Source organism: Synchiropus splendidus, chromosome 6 (genome assembly GCF_027744825.2).
Source record: "Synchiropus splendidus isolate RoL2022-P1 chromosome 6, RoL_Sspl_1.0, whole genome shotgun sequence".
In the NCBI taxonomy this organism is placed as follows: domain Eukaryota; kingdom Metazoa; phylum Chordata; class Actinopteri; order Syngnathiformes; family Callionymidae; genus Synchiropus; species Synchiropus splendidus.
Window position 1 is genome coordinate 12163689 of NC_071339.1, and position 20517 is coordinate 12184205.

Genomic DNA, 20517 nt, shown 5'->3' on the forward strand with positions numbered 1-20517 from the left:
GCCAACAACCCTGCCCTCTCCAACGGATTACAAGACCTGTCGTGAATGGTGGCTCATAAGATCCTCCCAGTCCGTTATGCACTCCCAGGGCATGGCAACGCACTCAACCAGCCCCAGACCAGGGTGTGGCGCCTCAGACTGTAAGGCACTTGCTCATCGACCTGGTATTACAGTATCTCCAGAAATGGTGCACCCCTCTCTAATGTTCAGAATAAGTCGTGCTCATGCTGACAATGCTGTAATGTGCTTGTTTTTTTTACTCGCCGTACAACAGATCTGAGGTTAGATGTTCAATTGAGGCTTGGTGACATGGTGCAATAATGAACAAAATAAACTATTTCCAAACAAGCCCACCTTTGAGAAAACCCTTTCACATGGCACCAATGTGGTGGGGGTACAGAGGTGTCTTTTTGCTAAGATGTACATGTTTCGTGTCCCCCCCGCCCCAATAGTGGAGGGGATCATCATGACGGTGAATATTTATCGCAAATCAGTTTGCTGCCTGGAGAGACAAACGAGCATAATAAGTAACAAAATAGAACAAGTATGCACAATATTAAAATTGCAATCCTATACCTTTAGTCGTAGAGGGAGGAGCTTCTGGTGTGGTTGTGGATGATGGGAGCTGGTGCAGGGGGAAGAGGATGGGGCAGTAGAGGAGGTAGGTACTATGGCCCTTAATTCTAGCAGTGCCACAAGTCTCTTGTCTCCTCTGCTCTGCTGGGAGGGCGAAAGACGATTTTTTTTTTTTTTTTTTTTTTTTAATATTTTTTAAATTAAAATTTATTTTTGTTTTTTTTTTTTAAATCAGGACATCAACAGCGAGTGCACTCTTGTACGATATGCAATTTTTCTTTCAATTGGCACCTCATGGTCTCCACTATCTCTCTGGACTCCAGCAGTTGAAGCATCCCGATCTGCTCCTCCCGTAGGGAATGACAACATTGAAAGAAGGGGAATCACCTTAGAGCCCCACACCGTGTTCTCCTCTGACAGCTCCACAGTAGCGTCATTGAAGAGTGCCAGGAATTTCAGCGTTTTCCCGATGACGTTGTGCGGCTCAGCCACTCCTGTAATATTTGTCAAGAATATGTGATAAAAGTTGAATAGATTCAGTGACACTGCTGAAATGAAGGATCTCACCTTTACAGTTGTGCTGCTATTGAAATATCCCACTAACCTCCTTGAATCAGTGCAGATTTTGGACGGCACAGGATTTCACTCAACAGCCTTTAACAGGAAGAAAGGAGTCGGGAAGAGTTGTTGGGAATTGACTTGTGGGACTTGTTGGGAATGTGGATTTAAACAAAAAAAAGATACACATCTATAATTCTTATTTGTGTGTATTTGTGTATTTCCCCTTTGTTTCCAGTGGGTGTCTCCATTTCCCGTCCCATGTTTATCATTTAATTCTGTTACTTCTGGCATTCCATACTATTAGACGCCAGGCTCTGCAAAACATTACAGCGTCTGCAAGTGCATTACCACCACCATCCATTCTGGATGACATTCTTTGACTGCTTCACGTATTTCCGCACATATTTCAGAACAGGTCTGCCGTTGACGCCTGGATACTCAATGGTCTTAATTGTATGAGGTTGTGTTGCCTCCTGAAGATCTTTCAGTTGAGAAGGACGGTCGTGGGCGGCTCATCTGAGGAATCGGTGCCATGTCAATGTTGGAATGAATCAGTGATGCGGTGGCGAGGACAGGTTTGGCGTCATCTTGTGGTGATTGTTGGTGTTTTTAGTCACAATAAAAACTGTTTTCAATCATGGAACACAGGTCCCCGACCTCGTTTTTACACTTCGTCCACAACTCAGATAAGCGCTTCTATTATCCACAAATGTGGCACAGATCCCTGACCTTGTCCTATGAATCCCCGACTTAGACAAGCACTACTTTCATTAACGGATGTGAAATCCCCGACTTCACTTCTTGGTCCCAGACCCAGATCTGAGGCAGACTCCGATAAGGGTTCTCAATTTTTATTCCCTGATCCCATTCTAACGATCGGTACCCATCCCAAAGTTGTGCTGCGGTACCCTCTCACAGCAATTTGTAGCTTTTTTTTTTTTACCTTTTTTTCCCCAACATATTACTATGGTTAAGCAAATGGAAACAGCGTTACATTTTTCTCCCCTAAAATAAAACAAAAATGAATCCCACAAAAAAAAAAGATAACTCAAGATATCAGCAACTACAATTTAACTTATCCGGCGAAAGTAGAGTCTTTTCAGTAGGTAGAATTTGAACCTCTTTCAAACTGCATTCTTATTCAAAATAGACAACTCTCTTCAATGCATACAAAATTTGTCGTCCATAATTCAGCATTTGCGTTGTTTGTTGGATCCCAATGTGACAGCTGAGCCAGAAGCAGTCGTTCCTCTTGTCCATTCATTTGAGTAAGAGGAAGGATGTCCTGGGATCCCACTTCAGTTTGTTGTGGACCTCTTGGAGAGAGAATTGTCTTTTACGACTATTGAAAAATCATCGCAAAAAAGTGAGAACACAATCATAAAGCTGACACTCACTGAGGGATTCTCGGCAAGCGTACACTATAATCACTGAACAGGAGTGGTAGACAACAACATTGACGATAAACAAGAATGTAGCAACAACCCTGAGCATCTGTGAGAAACTCAGTTCTGAAAATAAAGAGAAATGATCCAACCAAAAACAATGAGGCAGCCTTCACCCTGTAACTTTGCATTAGTTTGAACAAAAACAATTTTCCATCACAGGTGTTGACTGTTGTGGGATTAAAAAAGGCAATCAATGTGTCCCTCATTTCGCTTGTCTACTAAAAGGTGGATTCAGATTTTTGTGCGACGATAAACAGCACATCATAATGTGCTGTCAATCACAAGGTCGTCAAACCAGGAAGTAGGCAACCGACCTGCATAACTCAAACTGAATTGTCTGTTTACAAAACTAATCAACTAACTAAAATTATAGCAAAATTGTTTCCACCTATTTTATAATGAAACATTTTGAGATGATTTACAATCCATTGATTTTGGCTGGGTTTATGACAGATGTCGGCCGGTGCAGCATGTCACCTGTGTTCATGTCCTGACACCTACGAGTGTGACGAAGGTCGTGGGGCAGAAGTTTTTTTTTTTTTTTTACATGGTGTCTTGAGCTTTAGATTGCTGTTTGTTTGACCTATTTCAATCTTGTTCCAACACCCTATATTGAAGGAAGAAAAACGAAAGGAAAGCACTAAAACCAAACTGAATCAAAGCATTTTTCAATGTGATCTACCTTGCACACTCTGGTTGAGCAGCCCCATCAAACACACCTGCCTTCAATGACTCATGCCAGCTGTGAAGATTGGCCTGGTGGGGAAAATTGGCTCCTTCCACCCCAAACTAAATTGTGCCGAAATGCACAGAAACGAGAAGCTACCATTTACCACAATTAAAGTAACTTTACAACAGTATCCTTTTAACAGGAGTCCTGCACGTTGCTCAAGATATCCCGGGCGAGCCCCCAATTATGTCCCTGCTGGGGTAAAAAGAAAAAAATTAAATATTTGAGCAAGTTGTTGTACATAGTTATTTAATTAAAGCAAGTATAGGAAATGACAAAACACAGCACAAACAAAATAATCACATAAATTCAATCACAAAGGTTAACACAACGGCGCTAACAGTGGCCAACACAAACACAGAATCAAGCGAGTCTCTTAACGTAAAGGGCCAACTGTGATACAGAGCAGCTGCCACTGAGGAGTACCAGTTGGAGAATTTAAAGGTTCCCGAAGTCAGGTGGAGGTCATCAAGACAAACCATAGGCACCTGGCGAAATGGTTAACAAATAAACAGCCCTTGGCCGTAACATTGGTGAAAAAACGACCAACTGTCATCAGTTGCTTCCATTTTCACTGAGGAAGACACTGTCTGCACTTTACTACTGTTTCTCTTTTAGAAGCAGCATCTGGTAAGTACCTTTATTCTTTGAATGATTTATTTAATGCATTGGGTTTGTTAGTTTTAGGTGACCCTTAGTAGTGGGGAGGATTTTAAATGCATTTTGAACAGAGAAGATAGAAAAGGAGCAGGGAACGATTTTAAAGTTGACAAGACATCGGTTTTACTGCAGGCGATCGGCAAGGATTTTAAACTGACCAACTGTTTTAAGACTTTGCGTCCCGGACAGCAGGGCTTCACATGGTTCAGTAGTGACACCACCGGAGGCTCTCACATGGATTACATGCTATCCAGAGATTGCCCCTCAACCGATGCACCATTGTAGTGATTCCTTCTCCAGAGATTCAAGCATGGACCTGGTGAACTTTTCCGGAATGGGTAACTTCAACTCGGAGACATCTCCTTGGGTTCCCACCATGCCTTTGGCAGCTCAGAGGTTTCTGAACCCTCCGATAAGGACCATAAATCATTGGAATGGTCAAAGGGGGGAGAGACTAGAGCAACAGTCCAGGATGCTGTGCCGTAAGAGGAAAAACCCTGACCAACTCGTGAACCCTGTTTGGTGGGGGGCACACACAGCTCCCCCTTCTCCAGGTTCCAGATGAATAAAGACAGACTTGTATGTGAATGTGTCTTAATGTGTATTTCTGAAAAAGGACTTTTGTTTCCCACTTAACCCATGGTTTCCACAGGATGTTCCAGCAAACCAGATGCCCTGAACATGTGATGTTAAACTTGACATGAATGGTTGATTGTTATGTTGATCATTATAAGAAGACAATGTGCTAGAATGGTCATGTTTGGTGTCGTTTGAATGTTTGAATTGAGATAGGAAAGTTTTGACAGATTGTGAGCAACTTTACAACTCAGGTAATGTTTTATTGTCAAATAAAACTCTGGTACTGGGGGGGATCAAAATCTCCCATCTCAAGACTGGAATTTACGACCCCGTTGGAGGAGGAGGAGGAGGAGGAAGGCCAGGCTTGGAAATCCTCGTCCAATCAGCAATAGGTGATGGAACTTCTTCAACCAATCAAAACTGGACAAGGAGACTCTTCATGAGAGTTTAAAAGACCCAGTTTACAGAGTTTCATCCCTCTGTTCAGCCCTCCGTTGCCCTCTGTGCCCCTCTGTGCTCCTCTCAGTTCCGCCCTCTGTTCCCCTCTCTGCTCTGTTCCCCTCTGTCCCTCTGTTGCCCTCGGTTGCCCTCTTTGCCCTCCTTCTGCCGCTTCCTCTGGATACTTCACCTCTTACAACCAACTTCCTCGACGGTTCCTGCTCAAGTTTCCTGCAAAGACTCTTGCTTCTCCTCCACCCTTGAAGCCGTGCCAGCGTTCCACTCGCTGCCCATCCAAGTGTGAGAGTGATCGAGAACTTCTCCAAAGTTGCACGTCGGTACAGCGGTCTGCCAAGCCAGAGCCTCCTTCAGGAACGGCCCAGTCACACCACGTGATCACAGCCGGCGGCCGTGACGAGCACGCGAGTCCAACTTCCAACAACCTTCCGCTGCCTGGAGTGTGTCATTAAGGCGACCACTCTAGAAGGTTGTTCAGACCGGTGAATCACCTGGCACGAGAGAAAGATACGCCTTCGGTCCTACGCCGCTCTCTGCCAGCTACGATCAACCCGTCTGCGACGAAAGATCCACGGCGGTCCGGAAGACGATCCGAGAGTGCCATCGACGCCTGAAGCTGCGTGTCCTCGTCACCTCGCTGAGAACCAGGACGCCTCCCTCCAAAGCCGCCTGCCTCCTCCCTCACCTCCTGACCGACCTTCTGCATCTACTCATCACCCTCTCATCCATCCATCCATCCCATTCATCCCTCCATTCATCGCCAAAGTAAGTCGCTGCTTGTCATCTCTGCACAGATTGGTGTGTTGGGGTTCTGTAATATCATTACTTGCCTGAGGTTGACAGTTAGACTAGAACGTCTCAACTTTCCCATCAGTTACATACGCGTCTGATGCAGTATTGACATTGCTTCATAACTGGTTTACGCTTCCATCGCGATATTGTCGGGATCATCTCATTCTCCTTTGCATCTTTCCTGTTTCTTTCTGTTCTTTTATTCCTAAATAAATCTATAAAATTACGTTGGTCTTGATCACGTTACTTTGGAGTGTATTATAATCAATCTAAGAGCCTCTGATTAGCAAAGGACATTACATCACGAGTAGTGACTTCAGATAAATAGATTGATTACGCTAATAATTAAGTTACCACCGTTTATTAAGCTCTCTTGATTAACACTTAATTAATTAATTGTCTCCTGGAAACTATATTTCAGGTGGTGCCCCAAACTTTCGAGGTGATATTATTTTTCATAATATCCACGTCACAGACGCAGGCATCCGTGACTAGACCATCCGTCACTTTCACTACACCATTGACCCCTGTTTTCTTAGAAGAGCACACTGATGGGAGATGGTGTAGTTAAGGACCTTTTTGAGGAAGGCAGGTAAAAAGACAAAAGACAGGAACGACAGACGCATGTTGGCACTGCAAAAACGCTTACGATACATCTTTCTATCCCAAAAGGGTCAAATAAAAAATGTCCATTTTAAGAAGCAACGGGAAATGGAGGGGGAAACGTGTACACGCTATTTGTTTTTAGAAAAATCTTAAAGGGGGAGGGATGTGTTCTTTAAAAAATGGGGAAATAGTTGCAGAGAAATGAAGTCATGAAATTATTTTAAAGAAATCTATAGCAAGAAAGAGTTTAAACCACATTACTGAAACTATGACTATACATCTGACTCACTCAACTTTTACTGACCTTGAACTGTCCACCAGCATAAAAGCTTTTAAGAGAAACAAAAGCCCAGGAGAGGATGGACTCCCTGTGGAATTTTATTGGACGTTCTGTGATCTTTTAACCTGAGCACGGTTTTTAATGACTTTGAGAAAATGACTGCACTTCCCATTTTTAGAGTAGGAATAGTGACATCAGAACCTGGCGACCAATCACACTTTTAAATGTAGATTGTAAATCACGCATGTCTTTGTATTTCGATGAGCCACCCGGATCAAGCCTGCACTGTACCCGGGAGGAAGATCACAAACAACCTCGTACTAATCCGAGACACCATCTACCTTGCGAGGGACAGAAACATCCAACTCATATTTAGACCGGGTGGGACTGCTGGACCCGGATATAACAAGCAGATTGCAAGCATTGTAAATGGCCACCTAACAAAAGCAGTAGACATCCACTACGGTGTCCGACAGAGCTATCCGTTTTCTGCCCTGCTCTACGTGGCTGGCATCGAACCTTTGGCGCAGGTTTTGAGAAAAGATAAATGCCTCTGTCCCGCCACTACCAGGAATTTTTACCCCTGTGATGCAAAGTGCTTTTTATACATGGATGATTTTAGTATTTTATGCACTGACGTCCTTTCTCTACACAGGATTCTCTATACAGGACCCAGTCAGTACTGGGGGTCAAATTCGACATGGTGAAAACTGGAAGGAACTGGTAGGCAAAGTTAGTCTAGCTACTTGGGACTAAGACGACTGACCATAGTAAGGAAAATTTTAATTATTAAGTCAGTCATCTTACCCCTGTTTTTATTGATATGTTCAGTTTTAACCCACCGAGAAGGGTGGTTTTAACAGTAGAAAGGACGTTGTTTGAATTCATCTGGGGCTCAGTCTCTTTTAATATGCCGCCCTCCAATGGTTTTAAGACATTTTTAAAGGTTTTTAAGATCGAAAATGAAAATCTAAATATTTTAACTAAAACAAGAACCTTTGTGTCTGTTGTGCAGGAGCGGGATCAAGTGAGTCCGGTGTGTGGACTTGCCTCCAGCGACGCCACAACTGTGTGACGGATTACGTGGATGGTGGCTCACGAGATCCTCCTGGTCCAGTCCGTTATGCACTCCCGGGGCATGTTAATGCACTCAACCTGCCCCAGACCAGGGTGTGGCGCATCTGATGACGGTGAGGCACTTGCTCTGAGAGTGCAGTGCTGCCGTCGAGCTGTGGGCAATGGCCGGTTCCTTGGAATTCCCGGACTTACCAATGGGTAGAGAACTAACGCACAGATGATGCTGTATGGGGTGAGCCAGAGAAAGATACTTGCAAAGGAATTTGCAGTTATCTGGCTCACCCTCGCCGCTATAAAAGCGTCTGGTTCTCCTGGAACCTCGTAAGGAAGCAGAGGCAGATCACCCTTGAGGCTGTGCTCCGGAGGGCAGCAACAACAACTATTAAAACCATAAACGCTGCAAGCATCGGACCCTGGACACAGCCACAAAGAAGAATGGCCTCTGTTTCACCGGACAGAGGAACTGAAGTCACACAGTAAAGCTCGAGGCAGCGATGGACCTGGCTCTCCGGGTGTGGAAGGTGGGAAGGAGCTATGGGGAGGACACTCGGTTGAGTCCGCCATCGGGGGGCAGGCCGTGTCTGTTGGAGGGTGTGTCAATCGGTGGTCCGACCTGTACTCCAGCTACTGTACAACAGCCAAGATGACTTGTGTTGTTGTCTTTAGTTTGACTCCCTTTTATATAAATGTAAATCTTGGTTTAATATCTGCGGGGACCACATATGAAATTGATTTTTGGAACTGGGAGGTTGAACAGGGGCTTGCTCTGTCCACTCCGTGCATCGACCTGGTATTGCAGTATCTCCAGGAACGGTGTACCCCTGTTCAAAATAAGTAGTGCTCATGCCGACAGTGCTGTAATGTGCTTGTTTTTTACTCGCCATACAACAGAGTTGAAGTTAGATGTTCAATTGAGGCTGGTGTTTATATCAGAATCAGCTTTATTGCGAATTTCAGTGAAGATCCCACAAACTGAGTGCTTTGCTACATGGTACAATAATGAACAAAATAAACCAATTTTAAATGAATAAAAATAAACTGAGCTGGCTGAGTTTTTGTTTGCTCGAACTGCCATCAGATCTATTGCCCTTCACTTTCAGAGAGCAAACAAAGATTTTGACCAAGATGGTGCATAAAAGTGCTGTCATAAGCGAAGGACTTAAGAGTGTTTTCTATAATAAGCCAGTCATTATTCATTATTTGAATTGCTTTGGGCTTAGACTTGATTAACCTTCATTTGCAGTTCGGTCATTCCACCAGCAGGTGACAGTGCTGGTGTTTCTGTGAAACGTCTTGAAGAATTTAGAGGAATTTGATCAACTCTTCAAGAAGGTTCATTTGCACTCTGGCACACCACCAAGGGTTTGAGAAAACCCTTTCACATGGCACCGATGTGGTGGGGGTACAGAGGTGTCTTTTTGCTAAGATGTACATGTTTCGTTTTCCCCCAAAAAACGGAGGGGATCATCATGACGTTGAATATTTGGCTCCGCGAGGTACATTTTCACCGTCACAATGGAGTCTGCCGTGCAGCTGGAGCGCGTTTGACTGGCGTTTTGATCAAATCGCTCCCAGAGTTTGCAAACAAGCATAATTAGTAACAAAATAGAACAAGTATGCACAATATTAAAATTGTAATCCTATACCTTTAGTCGTAGAGGGAGGAGCTTCTGGTGTGGTTGGGGATGATGGGAGCTGGTGTAGGGGGAAGAGAAGGAGGCAGCAGAGGAGGTAGGTGCTGTGGCCCTTATGATTCTAGCAAACTGTGCCACAAGTCTCTTGTCTCCTCTGCTCTGCTGGGAGGGCGAAAGCCAGTTTTTGGTTGTTTTTTTTTAAATCACGGCGTCAACAGTGAGTGTACACTCATGGCTTGTACGATGTGCCATTTTTCTTTTAATTGCCGCCTCATAGTCTCCACTATCTCTCTGGACTCCAGCAGTTGAAGCATCCCGATCTGCTCCTCCTGTAGGGAATGACACAACATTGAAAGAAGGGGAATCACCTTAGAGCCCCACACCCTCTTCTCCGCAGACAGCTCCACAGTAGCGTCATTGAAGAGTGCCTGGAATTTCAGTGTTTCCCCGATGATGTTGTGCTGCTCCACTGTGAGTGGCGCTATCTCGGTCCTCAGGCCAGACATTGCTGCTCCAATGGGCTCCTTCATATCATGGAGTCGTTGGAGCATACGTAAGGTGAGTGATGCCTCACTCCAACATGAGCTTGGACTTTGCCTGGGACAAATTTTCCGCTGTGTGGTGTTTGAGTAATCGACGACATTTGCGCCTTATATGAGAATGTGACGTATTTGTAACATTTTGAGTGTGCGCGCGTGTGTGTGAGAGAGAGAAATGGCTTTTTAAGGGAACGTTTTGAAAACTGTGGGTTGGCATCAAACATATTCTGATAAAAGTTCTGTACTCTCTTCCACGGCAATACAATGCAAATTAACATTGTATTGTAATTAACAGTCATTTAGGCTATACTTTTTCTAATGAGCACAATATTCGGACGTTATCCACAGTTTTGCCACAAAGGTCCTGGTTCAGCTTCGCGAACCACATACGACTCCTTTCTTTCGACAACTTCTGGCATTGTTCTCCTTGATTTGTCATAACTTTTGGAAGTCGATAAAATTCCAAATGTTTTTCCAGATTCGTACAATCCAAAACATGGCAGTAATTCACAATTTTTCAAGGAAACGCTGCAGAATCGCCTTCGGTACCGCTCTGTGCTGAGTAGTGAGTATCTCCAACATGGCAGCTTCCGGTTTTGATGACGCGCTGTGAAAACTCTCTATAGCAATACCAGGTTGGCACTCGGAGTGAATGAAGCAAGCCCCTGGTCCTTCTCCCTGTTCCAAAAATCATATATGGTCCCCGGGTAGGAGACGGTTCAGATATTAAACTGATACTACACTTGATCTTAGCCAAAAGGCTGAGAAGCTACACCCACAAAGGCTCTAAAACAGGAGCCATTCTTCCAACACCATTCTATATCAATGGTTACAAAGGTCATGATCCCAAAATGACGCTTTGTAGGATAACACGCATGTCACAATCTCAAATCTGTGCCCACACGCGAGCGAATGAAACATTGAATGAAGCCTTCAATTCGCACTTAGAAAAGTCAAACTTCTGGTCATGTGGGAAGTTAATAACCAATGAACGACCGTGGTGACAAAAGTCGTTACAACATAATATCACCGACATAACCTTCGTGTGTATGTTACGTTTAGAATCAACCGCATTCATCAGCGTTACGTTCGACACATATAAATTAACATCTACATTCTCTGAGAAGCGACACTTCCTCTGCTGGGGAAAAAGGGAACCCACTGCCTGTCCCACAAGCAGTAAATAAAGCTTGTATTCGAAGTTATATACGACAAAGACATTCAATAGTAGCACGGCTTTATCTAACGCATAGGGAGCTGCTTAAAGGTGACTGTTTGAGGGAAATATTTGTGAATCATTCTAGAAAAAAGCGACCACTGAGGCAAATTCTATCAAAGTATAACAATCGCAACGCGAACTGCAACCGATAAAGCCGTCAATATTTTTCAAATTATCAGCACAGATGTTTCCAGAACTCATACTGAATCGCGTACTGGTCAAGTGACGTGCAGGTAACACAGCGCCGACGCAGGTAACGTTCATTATCTTCCTCACAACCTGAACAACCACACCGCAAATGAATTACCACTAATTTACACCAAAATATCAGGCATTCGTTTGGAGAGAGAAACTTACATTATGCTGACGGGCGACGATGCACCTGTTCCTCAAAATCTTTGGAAAAAGGTTGTCGAATGTTTCCAGTTTTCTAAGTGGTGAGTTTTTAATACACCTCACCGATAGATGGCGGCAAAGACTAGCGTTGCTTCAACAAGCACAGCGCTACACACCAGGAGAAGAAGACGGCGTGGCTCGTATGTAAACAGATGTGGATTTCTTCGCAGTTATGCTCGTAGAACGTGAAGTTTTATAAGTAATATGGTGTTTACAAATCGTTTTTGGAGTTGATTTTTTTTATATCACCATCATGAGCCAAGGGTCTGTTATTGTGCAGAACTGGCATCGATGTAAAGAAAGTAAAGAATATTTTAGCAAAATACTCCACAAGAAAAGACGAAAGCGCTTTGGTAAGTTGAGTTGCCTGTTACACAGTGAATTGACCTTCTATTCGAACCGAAGGTATTGTACATACACGGCATGTTAACTCTCATTTCACGGTCATGCTGATTTTTAACGTGCCGTTCCATGTGGAAGGACTCCTGGAGTCTCCCGTGATGCCTCCTCATGCTGCTGTGGACACTGTTCACTACAAGGTCTTCATCACCGGGAAAAGTGGTGTGGGGAAGTCCTCGCTGGCTCTTCGCCTCGCAGGCCTGGATATCCCCAACATTCACTATGAAACCACTGGTGGGTTCTAACTGACTCTAGATTTCTATAACAATCTGTGTCTTTATTGACAAATGACGTAGTTGCTGCTGTAGCACAGAAACATAGATTAAACAAGTTTCATTCAACTCAGAATAACCCACTGACCCTCGATTAAATTTATAAAGCCGCTCATTAAAAGTGCAACTTCATATAGATCAGAGTCGTCTGTATCAAGATTGCATTGCTCATACAATTTCACTTTTTAACATGGAGAAGTTGTTGTCCATTTGTTGTTCTCTAGGAATCAACACCACTGTAGTGTACTGGCCGGTGAAGCTGAGAGAAAGTGGCAGAGTACTTTTCTTCCGTCTGCAGCTGTGGGACTGTGGAGAAAACGCCCTGCGAAGATTCGACCATCTCTTTCCTGTAAGAATGACACATGGATTGAACTGGAAACTCAGTTGTCACCAATATGTGAATGTTTATGTTGGTTTATTCACCTTTTTTATTTCTTTTTATTTTAGAGTTGTGAGGAGCAAGCAGATGCTGTTATCCTTTTGTTTTCCTACACGGACAGATCCTCTTTTGATGATCTATCAAATCAAATTGCCAAGTTGAATGGTACACCTGCGGGTCAAATGGTGACTCTAGTTGTTGGAACCAAGTATCCTTTTTGTGAGGCCAAAAGAACATATTCCACTGTCAACTGATGAAAAACAACAAGGATGTCAAACCGCACAAAGTCTTAAATGCAGTTGCACTGACAGTGTTGTAACAGGAGTCAGAGATCAGCTTGACTTAACTCTTGGAGGATAAAACTATCATGATTATCCTCTGTCCATCAGACATTATATACTGTAGAAGCGCAAACTGTTTTCCACATCAGCTTTTGTTTATGGAAGTGTCTGTATATTTGTTGCCATGCTGCCAAAATGAGTCTTGCCTCATCCAACTGATGAAATCACAGGTGTTTTATTGACCTTAAAGCGCTCAAAATGCGCAGTTTTCACCTGCGTGTCTGCAACTTTGGGCCACATGAAAGGACTGGCCAGGCCCAGTTTGGCCCCGAGGTCTTGTGTTTGACACTTGGTTTAGAGCAACTGAAATCTACTCTCCTGTATATACACTCAAGATTGGCGTTTTTCCTTAACCGTTTTGTCCAGATTTGATCTGTTCATGCACTGCGATGTGACAGAGAAGGATGTGAGACAGTTCCAGGAGACGTGGGGATTGCCGGTGCTGCGTTCAGGTGGCGAGGTCAGCGACGGTCTGGATGATGTAGCACCGCTGCTTGACTGCCTGGCGGAGAAGCTGTGGCAGCAGGACTGCATCGCTGCCAGCTCCACCCGCCACAACAGGAATTGCTAGGTTAGGGTTTCTGATTTGGGTCCCCGAATATGATTTTTAGGAGTACATATGAGACTTGGACCAGCTGGTTCATCTGGCCACACTGTGTGTGGGACGTAGCGGATCCCTGTTATAACTGCTCACTAAATTGCTGGTTTGGAGAGTGGTGACGTGCATGGAACATCCGAGAACCAGGTCACAGTGGTCGCAAGAAGACGCCTCACAGGTCGATGTCACATTTTAGTTAGATGTCAAAGACTTCTACAAAATACATGTTGTGTTCAGCTAGTTTGAAATAACTTGACTCAGTGACTGTACTTTGTGTCTTTGGATAAAGTATTGCCTTTCGACAGTAAATGCAGAAGGTCAGCTGTGGAACAAGATTTATTTATTGATAGATAAAAATCAGTGCATTATACTTGTGTGCATAAAGTGTCTTATAATATCCAATTAAATACATTTGCAAGTGTTAAATGTCCCAACCAGACAACCACTGAAGCCTTTTTCTCTACTGCTGTGTCATTACGGAACTTAAAACCCATCCCAAAGCAAAAGTGTCAGTAAAAGGACTTAAAAAGGTCTTTAAAATAGGAACTTTTTCGCTTAAAATAAACACCTTTTGTTCTTCAAGTTTTACAGGACAGCACCTTCATCCATGACTTTTTCTCAGACCTGCAATAAGATGCCATGTCAACACAACGTTTAAGTGATGGGGCTGGGATTCTCTATACCTGGTCCGAGTGGTCAGAATCATAGCGGTCGGTTGTCCGGTTTGACTGTGGGAGAGGCGGAGCAGAAAGGACTCTGAGGGTAAACCCAGGACTTCGGTCTTCAGCTGCTCCATGTGAACGTGTTTGGGGAATTCAGCGTAATCGTCCACCAGGAAATGCTCGTCTCTGGCGGCAAAGAGAGGAAACAATTTATGAAATGCTTCTGATTCTTTGACAATTGAGTCTGTACGATCCACGCCATGTCCATCTTTGCTCCTTCAAGTTCTCAGTAACTAGCTCAGGTATCATGGAACTCCTAAAGTTAAAATGCCTTGACACTGAACTTTTTCGAAGAGATGATCAAAAGGTCATTGAAGAGGTGAAGGTGGACGTTGACAAATGAGGTTCTTGATTTGTAGATGCTCTCTACGGTCAGCTGTTTCACCGAGCCCTGGTGGACCAGAATACGTCCACTCACGACCAGAGGAAATGCCTGCATACAAGACGCCACAATCTCAGCATATTGAACTCATTTTCACAATCTGAACAAATAAAGAAGGAACCTTAAGTTTGCCGAAATCCAGCAACATTTCCAGACAAACCAGCTCCTCCATCTGCTTCATTTTCCTCACTTCTTTGTCACAGTTGGACAAAATCTAGTGAATTAAAACGTTTTATTTTAGCTATTAGAAGACAGGAGTGTTGAAATCAGCCTGGGTACCTCATGAATGGCCTGCTTGGCCTTTTCCAGATTAGAGACAGAAGCGTGATCTGGTGCTGTCAGCCGCAGGATCGTCTGTGTGCACAATCCACCAAATCAGGAGGATCTTGATCTGTTTAAAAAAAAAATAAAAAAAAGAAAGCACATCACCCAGTACCTCCAAAATGAGCTTGATCCGAGTGATTCTCTGGAAGGGCAACACCAGAAAGGACTTGAGAGTCTGTCGCTGACACACACGGTGGCCTTCAAGCTTCTTGAGTGACACCACAAAGTCTCGGTTCTGCTGACTTGACAAGCAGAAAAGTCCAGATCAGAACAGAAAGTAATGAGCACAAATGACTGGATTCTAAATTAATTTGAGCAACATTTAATGACGTCGAGGGGGGCAACACGTAACGGTGCAGCACATCATTCTTGCACATTTGAGCTGAAAACAGTTTTCTGCTGCTTTTATGGACTTTAGCCGACTTTTATTTTGTGCCTCCAATTTATGTTGTAAAATAAAAATGTGTTTGCTTCGATGCAACTACACAACAGTGACATTGTTTGCTACAATAGAATATCTCGAGATACAGCATTGTAAATAAAACTATAGTTTGGACCAACATTTGTGACATGAGTCCCGCCCTTCTACTTCCACCAACAAACTCTATGAACACAACAAAAACTATGAACAAGAGAAAGATCAGTTATCAAGTTAGAAAATTATTTTCTAATAGATCTTATAATACACCATATCTTGAAATAGAGGGGAGGGTTAGGGCCAGTGAAGAAAAAAAGTCAGAATTCTCACTTTAAAGTCAGAATTCAGAGATTAAAATAAGATTTTTTTTTTCTCTTCACTGGCCCTAATCCTCTTCCGTACAAATATGATGTCTGAATTTGAAAGATACATTCAAATGCCCTGAGAGCACTGCTTTTCCACTGGCATCAAAAGTTACTTTAGGTTTAGTGAGATGTGTAGTAATGAACTACAGTGCTCATTGCAGGCCAGCCAGCAGGTGGGACAAGCTCTACAGGGTCACAGTGTTTAACCATGTCAAGTTTGCTAGCTTCTACCTTTGACAGTTCAGTACCATTAGCATCTGCCTTGGCACCGGAGCAGTCGGATTCTGCATGCAACGTTTGATTTGTAGTCCAAATAACTACTTTCACAAGCAAATAAATCCTAAATCACAGGACAAATGTAGACAAAAGTCATGTAATTATTCATTATTTAAATGGAGGTACAGCAGATGTGTGATCCAGAAAACCACTTTGGTCTCCCCCTAGACTTCCAATGATATTTTTTCCCCAAGCTTTGGCCCTATGGACGGACGGAAGGCAGGCTCCCTATTGCCTTGGGAGAGCTCTGTATATCCAGTATTTCAATTTCAGTTGGATACATTAAAATACACGTTCCCAAGGTGGAGCAGATGGAGGATCGCAAAGTGCTTCTTCATGGTTGAGGGAAGGATGGAGTCTGTGGCACACCCTTTCCACATGTCATCTAGTCTTTCAGTTCAAGTGTTTTTGAACTCACAGCAGTTGGTTGATCAGCGCCTCCTGATACATCATGTTGGTCACATAAGGCACATAGAGGCGGTGGAAGTCCGCACAATGCTTGAGGACCAGGTCGCCAACTTCATGGACGACCACGTTTTCCCCGAGCCGAACCTCCAGATCCATCAGGAACCTGTGACCCACACAGTTTACAGAATGCCATCATGATCCACAACACCTCTCTTGATCTCGGCACGGCCTGATTCAAAACCTGTTGCTCACTTCTCACTGGCTTCCTTCACATGTCCAATGTTGTAGAACAAAATGTGATGCTCCATTGGAGTGAGGCTTTTTTTCATGGCCTTCGAGGCATGGAAGTGGTTGACCGTGACGCCCAGACTCCTCAAGTAAGACGCTTCGGAGCTAATCAGCTCGAAGGTTGTCTTGAAACAAAATGCTGTTACCAACTTTGAATAAGACACCTGGAAATCGTCTGAGTGGATCTCACCTCCTGGAGGCGGATCTCCTTGTGGGTCAGCATGTGCAGGAGGCCTGTTGTCTTCACCTCGTCCAGATCCTGCCACAGTGTACAAGGAGTCACCTTGATGGGCTGAGGAGGCGGCGTGGAGGTGCACTTCAGAGTCGCAGGCTCAGAAAAGCACAGAGGGCTCAGACGGGTCTGCAGGTTCTTCAGATACTGCGAGGTTATCAGATCTGACATGAAACCCTTGGAGTGAAGTCTGTGCAGGTCGTCTCTGACTGACTGCAGGCAGTAGTCCTGGTACAGAGGACCTGTGCAGTGAAGGAGGACATGCCATGGAAGAGTTGCTCTCCACCATTAACTTAATTCTGAGGAGAACGTCAACTTACATCTATGGACAAACATTGACTGGAATTTCATGGTTGGTTCTTCGTCCTCCACAGAGTCCATGCTGCAGTACAATGTAGACACTTAGATATCATCATAAACATGAACAAAAGGAGAGTTGGTGTCTACCTTTCTGGGCCTGAAGGATCCACTGAGGTCTTTGAGTCATCTTCTTCGCTGAGCATCCTTGCAGAGGTCTTAACAAAATCAAGTTTCCCCATCAAAGCCACTGACCTGAGAGCTGCTGAAATGTCTATGACAGGACTGCAAGGAGAGGAAAAATATTTATTGTTTAATTGCCAAGACCATGATGTTATGCCTTCAAGTACAACCAAGAAGAGCACGTCCCAGGCATGGAACTATTGTCTGGGACAGCTCACATTCAGGTGAAGTAGGGACCAAAATGTTGAGAGCTGAAACATCATGCAAGCATGTGGCTGGAGGCTACGGTCAATAGCAACACATAACATGCTTCATTACAAGTGAAGAAATGACTAAATTTCAGATGTGATTTTTTTTCTTTTCTTTTTACTTTCTTCCACCGTCCACATCTAAAACAGTAATGCAGTATAGCAATTCTTCAGGGAGAAGCTGGGAATTCGAACATAGATGTTATGAAACGTTGTAGGAGTTTGGTCTTAGTAGTCATCGAACCCTACGAGATAAAAAGGGCTTGTGCGCAGCAGTGGATTATTAAATTTCATTCAGTCTCCACAGAAGAAAAAACCTAGTGGATGACTCACTCTGAGGTCTAGTCTCTGTCTATAGTGATATCTGATTTCACATTCAGTCTTGAGTTGGCATTGATACAGATTTTTTTTTTACTTGAATTGTACCTGAAACGCAGGACGCTTTGACTAAAAGGGAAATACAAATCACATTTTTAAAACAGTGCTCTTCATTATGCAGACTCTATGCTGAGTCGCCTAAGTGACAGAGTGGACCTACCTGTGGTCTTCAGCTTCAACATCGGGACCCTTCGACTTCTCCAGCGACTCACTCTTGTCTGTGCCCTCGGGTTTTGAACTCATACCAAAGTAGCTCTGTAGATTGGTGATGAAGCTCCTGGTCAAGGACTGGCTGTGTCCATCTCTGCTCTCATGAGTGGCCATGACTGTAGTCAGTTCCCTCAAATAATTTCAGCAACCGTAGCCTCACATGGAAGAATCCTGGCACCTCTGAGCTTAACTGAAGTGCAATCATCCAAACTCAGGTCAGGTGTGCTCATCAGCTGTGGTGCGTTCAAGAGCAACGCACTGCATTCGGGATGCAAGTTTGAGGCTTGATCAGAAATGTTTCACACGAGTCATTTGAGAGCCAAAGAGGGACTGATTTGTCTAGTCAATGTTTCAGGGATGTGCAGGGGAAACAACACTTCATGTCCCATAATGCACTGCAACAGTTAAAGCTCTTAGCAGTTTACAAGGTAGAAGAGCCAACAGCTTAATCTTTATAAAGCAACGATAATAGCAACATGTCCAACTTGTCAAGCAGTCGCCCCCAAAACAAAGAAAAAAAGAAAAAATCTTTCAAACACATTTAAGTCTAACTTGACTGGCTCTTTGCCGTTTCTTTAAATCACACCAACTGCTCAGACAAACCAGTTGGCAGCTCCACATTCCAAGATCACGATTTCAAGTACACGTGAAAATGTGACACAGAGAGGATCAGAGGCAACAAACAGAAGACTTCAGGCCCTTTAAATAAACTTTATTCAAGTTTCAGAAAACTCATTCACACCGAGTACAAATTCATTTATTTGCAATTTCGGATTCAGTACAAGATAAAAAGAGCATAATTAAACCTGCTTTTGATTGAAATCAGTGATAACTGCTCCGACTGAACAAATCAGCAGACGACATGTTGTGAATGGATGTTAAAAATGTTTAAAGACAGCTTGAGATGATTTGACAGGCGATAAAAATGAAGGACAGACACTTGATAATCTACATATGGCATACGTTTTGGACACTTTCCCCGTGGACAGGTCACCGCACATCCCAGTTGTTGTAAACTCAAGAACCAAAGCAGGAGAAACAAATGTGAAAACAGCTGGAGGGCTTCGCTCCATTCTCCTTCAATCTTATCTGATGACCTCAAAAACCATTAAAACCGTGTTAAAAGCCAAACGATCTGCATGCAGACTCCACACAGATCCAGGATCAGCCACCTCGGCACCTCCCTGGATCTTCTCTTCAACTAAACCGAGCCGTGGCTAATTTAGGCCGAGCGGAACATCTAGACGAGTCCAGATGTTGTACTTAAGACAGAGGCTGAGTCAGGATGGAGGTGGCAGTTATGTGGGCACAGTGATGCTGCGGGCGAGTAACAGCAGCAGGGCCACATCCACCACACCCTGGGCTCGATCAAGAGCCTCCACAGCCTCGCTGGCTGAAAAGCCAGCAGCCCGGATTCTCTGAATGTGCTCAGCTGGATATTGTTCTGAGAAAGATTCAGGGAAGGTTGGAGGTGGGTCGGCAGGGTCTTCTTGAGTCTGGTTGCTGTGATGGTCTGAGATGTCTCCATCTGGAACTCCTTGCCCCTGCGCCCCCTCAGCAGGTTCCCAGCTGTGCAGCTTTCCTCCTGGATCAGGCAGAACCTCAGACTCAGGTTGAGGTTGACACCAGCTGACACCATCCTCGGAGCTACCTAGGCTCTCTGCTGGTCTTGGCACAGCCACTGTTTCTGGTGTTGATGGTTCATCATCTGTGACGGCAAGAGAGGGGGTGAGGGGAGTCTGGGCGCTTGGCTCAGGGGAACTGGATGAACTGGTGTTTTGGTTCTCAGAGTTTTTGTTGGTCACCAGGAGCTGGTGAAGTTCCTTCAGAGCAGCAGCCAGCGACGGTATACTGTGGTCTGCTTCTGGCTGGTCCCGCTCAAATGAGTCCACGGCCTCAGAAGCAGGAGGAGACTCCATGTCCACCGAGTCAGAGTGAGGAGGAGGGCTCACGGAAACGTCTTCATGCTCCATCTGCTCCTGCTCTGGGGGCTGGAGCAGTGAAAGCTGCTCTGAAGGAGGCAACTCTGAGCCATCAACCTGCTCCTCTAGCTCCAATGCAGCGACACTCTTTGGACTCTCAAGGCATAGACCACCACCGCCGGGTTCATATGTAGACTGACTGATGACAGATGGCACTTCGGAGTGGACCTCCAGTTGGTCTGAACAATGCTCCTCTGCATGGACAGGAAGCGCAGGTCTATCCCGAAGTTCATGTAGGCTTGAACCCAGTTCTGAGGCTTGT

At 44.4% G+C, this 20517-nt stretch overlaps 1 protein-coding gene and 3 pseudogenes across 1 annotated transcript; 3 read left to right on the forward strand and 1 right to left on the reverse strand.

Annotated features, from left to right (window-relative positions):
- Positions 1-76: 76 nt before the first annotated feature.
- Positions 77-9052, forward strand: LOC128760419 (uncharacterized; annotated as a pseudogene).
- Positions 8437-8589, forward strand: LOC128761330 (U2 spliceosomal RNA; annotated as a pseudogene).
- A 1507-nt stretch (positions 9053-10559) lies between the features above and the next one.
- On the reverse strand, positions 10560-10711 carry LOC128761329 (U2 spliceosomal RNA; annotated as a pseudogene).
- Positions 10712-11684: 973 nt separating this feature from the next.
- On the forward strand, positions 11685-15672 carry cplane2 (ciliogenesis and planar polarity effector 2). Its single transcript, XM_053868455.1, has 5 exons — positions 11685-11906; positions 12034-12186; positions 12449-12573; positions 12672-12811; positions 13311-15672. Exons 1-5 carry the CDS (start codon positions 11807-11809, stop codon positions 13513-13515), a joined length of 723 nt encoding a protein of 240 aa, XP_053724430.1. The 5' UTR covers positions 11685-11806; the 3' UTR covers positions 13516-15672.
- Positions 15673-20517: the final 4845 nt, after the last annotated feature.